The sequence below is a fragment of the Berghia stephanieae genome, chromosome 1 (assembly GCF_034508935.2).
Source record: "Berghia stephanieae isolate SIO BIC M18660-M18661 chromosome 1, UCSD_Bste_1.3, whole genome shotgun sequence".
Classification (NCBI taxonomy): Eukaryota; Metazoa; Mollusca; class Gastropoda; order Nudibranchia; family Aeolidiidae; genus Berghia; species Berghia stephanieae.
The window spans coordinates 107,156,725-107,161,724 of NC_088360.1; the positions used below are offsets into that span (position 1 = coordinate 107,156,725).

The 5,000-nt window shown below is 36.2% G+C and overlaps 1 protein-coding gene across 1 annotated transcript in view; it reads left to right on the forward strand.

Moving 5' to 3' along the window:
• LOC144962679 (SCY1-like protein 2) overlaps positions 1 to 3,043 on the forward strand; it is a 296,146-nt gene extending 293,103 nt beyond the window's left edge. The window contains exon 21 of the mRNA XM_078895814.1: positions 398 to 3,043. Within this exon, the coding sequence (XP_078751940.1) occupies positions 398 to 421 (24 nt within the window). The 3' untranslated portion in view covers positions 422 to 3,043. The remainder of the gene's footprint in view (positions 1 to 397) is intronic.
• The last annotated feature ends 1,957 nt before the right edge of the window (positions 3,044 to 5,000 follow it).

Sequence of the window (5,000 nt, forward strand, 5' to 3'; positions counted from 1 at the left end):
CTATTAACTACTACTACTACTACTACTACTACTACTACTACTACTACTACTACTACTACTACTAATACTACTACTACTACTACCACCACCACCACTACTATTACTACTACTACTACTACTACTACTACTACTACTACTGCTACTACTGCTGCTGCTGCTGCTACTACTACTACTACTACTACTACTACTACTACTACTACTACTAATACTACTACTACCACCACCACCACTACTACTACTACTACTACTACTACTACTACTACTACTACTACTACTATTACTACTACTACTACTAAAACTACTACCACTACCACAACTGAATTAACTACCTATTTATCCCTACTATTTACCTACTGGTCGTATTAACAAACTATGACATTTCATTCTCTATCTGCAGATGCAACTATTTGGAAACAAATGAATCCTTCAAAGACAAGCATTTCCATGGATATTAATTGTGAATGACTAAAAGTTGTATCTACATCCATTCCATATCAACGACGCCACCCAAAAAACATGACCCTTCGCTTCAAAAACGATATTAAGTCGGGATGGTTAAGATGTTGAAAATTTAATTTACAACCAGAAATATCAGACTTTTGTTGAGTTTGTATGTTTTATTGAGGATAATAGATACCATATTGTAGGGTGCTAATGCCAACAATTTATATTTTTGACCAGTTTAACATTTAATTCGGCTTTTAAGCATCTGGTTCGTTCCATCTATACCGTTTTGAGACGACGGGTCACAAATGCGGTACTCTGAATACACATATTTAAAATTCTGGCCAGGAAACTTGTTCTTCTAATATTGATCATTCATCTTGGAAAAAAGAAACCTCTCAAACCCTTAACTTTGAAAGTCCCAGGTTTGAGAGTATCTGCAAAGATGAACGTCATTTTAATCAATCAATCTTTGAAGGGGAGGTTTTTCTGGCCAAAATGTTTCAATAAGGGTTTATGTTCAAAGTACTACAGATAAATCATCAAGCTTCACGTTCGGAAAGTTGTCAAACAGAACAGATGACAACATGGCAACAGAAGAATTTGCTGCTTTACAATGCCAAAACGTCTCTTTTCTATTTTGGCCAGAAAAAAATTTTTACTTCATCTGTCAATGGAACAATTTTGGAATTTTAAGTCTCAGGTTTAAAACCGTATTAATTTTTTTTTAATAAATAAAATGAAATAAAAAACATTCCCTTTATTCATCTCCAAGCGGAAATCTGTCTCTAGGGAAGACTGGAATAACCTAGGCGTCAGCCGCAGTTCAGCGCCGCAAAGTGAGCTAGGGCGAGGTGTGACTTGCTCAAGGCCACACAACTACAACAAGGCGGGTAGTCGAACTTGGTACCTTTTGGGTACGAAGCAAAGACCATACCGCGGATCACGCTGCCCCCCCCCCCCCACCCCTGGTTGAATAATAAATTGAAGGTCGTGTTAAAAACTCTTGATAGAAAAAGGCAAACTATTCCTGATCAACTTGAAAAGGCGTTTTGATACATTTTACGTGGACAAAGATGGAGCTGAATTTTGCTGCCATTCATTTGACATTATCGCGAAACACAGAATGTGGTAATCTGATTCATTTCAAAGATTTATTTTTAAAAGAATTTATATTTTTCTTTTAATATTGAAGATAAACACGATATAATATATGATAAATAAGCATTCTTTTTCCCTAATTTGACTTTTCCATATTTTTCTCCTTTTTCCCCTTATTTTTACCCAATTTTCCCCCATTTTTCCACTATTTTCCATATTTACCCTATTTTTCCTCCCGTTACTTATTCACTCGAGTAAATTGGTTTGCAATGAATACAATTAGTAAATACATTTTCAGCAATATACTTTAAAGTATAGGGTAGTTCTTGTGAAGCAATCTTAGAGCCAAAGACAAGCCCCATTGAATGCAATCCAGAATAACAATATTATCCTAAACTCACGACAATAAGCGACGCATAGTTGAGTCCTTGGGGGAAAAAAGACTCTTAACTCGCATTCTCAAACCGTACTCAGGTGTAAAATGAGAATTCTGGCCGGTAACAGCGTTGTTTCTGTCGGAAAATAAATTGTGACCCTTTGCCTCAAAACGGTATGAAGTCGGGATGGTTAAGATGTTGAAAATTAAATTTGTAGCCAGAAATATCAGACTTGCGTTGAGTTTATAAATTTATTGATGAGAATGAATATCATATTTCAGGTTGCTAAATGGCAGTAATTCATATTTTTGTCCAGTTCAACTTTAATTTGACTTTTTAGCATCTGGTCCATCCCGACATAATACCGTTTTGAGACTTTGGGTCACAATTGTAATATCGCCTGGCAGTTGTCGTGACTCGTCGAACATGTTTCCCTCTGAAATCCCGATTTTCACGATCGGCGGATCAAAACACTCTGAAGTCTACATACGAGCTTAGCGCACCATGTTTTGTTTGATTTTAGGCGGATCAGACATTTGATGACATCAGAGGTCTGATAGACAGCCCAAAATTTAAATAAAACGTGGTGCGCAATCAGAGCTATCATCCGTCCACAATTTAAATAAAACATGGTGCGAAATCAGAGATATCATCCATCCAATATTTTTTTAAAAAACATGGTGCGAAATCAGAGATATCATCCACCCAATATTAAATAAAACATGGTGCACGATCAGAGATATCATCCACCCAATATTAAATAAAAAATTGTGCACAATCAAAGGTATGATCCGCCCGTCGTGAAAATCGGGACTACCGCCGATCATCGATATAGCAACTTCAAAAAAAAAAAAAAAAAAGGGAACAATACAAAACACGACATCTTATTTGTTACTTCTTTTCATCTTTTTTTTTTTTTTTTTTTGGAACCTGTTAATAATTCATTTGCGTTAAATTGCGTTTAACAGTCCATAGATTCTAGCACCTGAGTAAGCAACGGTAGGGGGCGGGTGGTTGGATGGGAGCATCATCCTTGAATCATATACCTATGATGTTCGCATGGGTGTACGATCCGATAGTGATGTCGTTTCTTCTTCTCTTTACTAGCCTATCCTGCTTCTTTGTTTGTGATTGTATTTTTGACAGGGGATTTTTTTTTCTGTAATCTTCTGCCTGTTTGTTCTTGGTATTTAATAATTTAGCTTATGATATCTTTAGGTTATGATTTTGATTTACATTTGTACATTTTTGTTAGATTGCTTGTTTTTTTTGTTTCAGCGGTCTCTCATATAACCTCAATTGTGTTGGAAGAGACCTAAAGCAACAAACAAACAAACAAAACAACGGTAGCGGCTACCTGAAGCCGGTGATCGTGAAAATACTACCGAAAGAGGGAAAAATGGAGAGGCTTCGTATGGGAACAAAACAAAAAAATGGACGCCTCGGGTACAAACCTTTCGTCAGCACAACAATACACAAATCAATGTGAAAAATAAAACAAATAAAATTAAAAAATAGCTTGTATCGTCTCTACTCAATATTTTATTTGTTTTCCACGTTAATTTGTGTATTGTTGTGCTGACGAAGGGTTCGTACCCGAAACGTCCATTGTCTGTTTAGCACCTTAGTAATCACAGAGTGTGATATTTTTTTAACAACTGAAATCAAACCGTTCAGGCTTTAGTATGATCATTGATTATGATTTTTCCTCTTGGAAGGCTACAAGCAAGAAAAATAGATTATTCATTACATAGATCATCTTATTTTTTAAAAAGAAAAGCTATGACAGAAAAAAAAATGATGAGCCCGAAACAAAAAAAAGCAAAATAAATGATTTAAAATTATGGCTATGTGGTCTTGTGGTATGACACTCGCTTTTGGATCGGAAGGTCCTGTCCTGTGTTCGAGCCTCTTCGCTCGGCGCATAATTGAGACCTTGGAAAAGACTCTTTACTCACATTCTTCTCACCTTACTCAGGTGTAAAATGAGTGCCTGGGCGTTAACAGCGTTGTCTCTGTCCGAAAAAAAGTGTAATATCGCCTAACAGACGTCATGCCATGTCCTAAGTGTTAAGTGTTGCTGTTTTGACAGGGATCTCCTGTAAAGCGCTTTGAGCACGTTAAGTGGATATGGTTGTTTTGAATTTTTTTTGGGAATATATTTGATTCTAAAGGCTTTTGTTAGTTATTGGTATGATGAAGATGCTTATTTGTCTTAAATAATTTGTTTGATTTTCCTTTTTTTTTAATAATCAGTTTCATCTCAGGACTGAATATGTTAATGTGATATGTTTATTATGATATTGGTTTGTCTGTTTATTTCTTTGCTTTGAATTCTTGACTCGTTGGTGGTCAATTTATGATTTTTAAGTCCGTATGCGTAACATAATTTGATACCAAATAACTGTCATATTGTGATTTTTTAAAAAAAATAAAAAAAATATTTAGAAATTTGCCCAGGATACATCTGTTTTCAGGTATCGATCGATTTAAATGCTGCTCGAACCCAAGGCCTTCCGATCCGAAAGCGAGTGTCATACCACAAAACCACATAGCCCCATCTTGTCAAAAACTCTCACAACGTTGGACTTTACTGGAAGTCTCGGGTTTAAGAGAATTTGACGGGACGAGGGTCATTTTAATCGATCGATATTTGAAGGACGAATGTTCAGTCCAAAATGTTGACTTCCTGATTTTCTCAGTGTTTGAGAGATAAAAGAAGTGTAATGATTCTTTTCTTTTTTTCTGGAAGATTCTATCAATATCTCCAAAGCTGTATGAGCTCATCGTCTGAAACTGGATTATGTGAACTCCCTCCACAAAACGGTATTACGTCAGGTGACATAGATACATAACCCTTTCCGTACCCGTCATATGAAACTCGCCACATTTCATTAAGATACAGCAAACATTTTTCACATTCTGATGTCTTTTTGCACATTACTAAATTTAAAGACAATTTGTAGTCATATGTCAAATTTACACTCGCTTTGTGCGGCTATGTGGTCTTGTGGTATCGGAAGGTCCTGGGTTCGAGCCTCGATCGGCGCATTCTTGAGTCCTTGGAAAAGGCTCGTT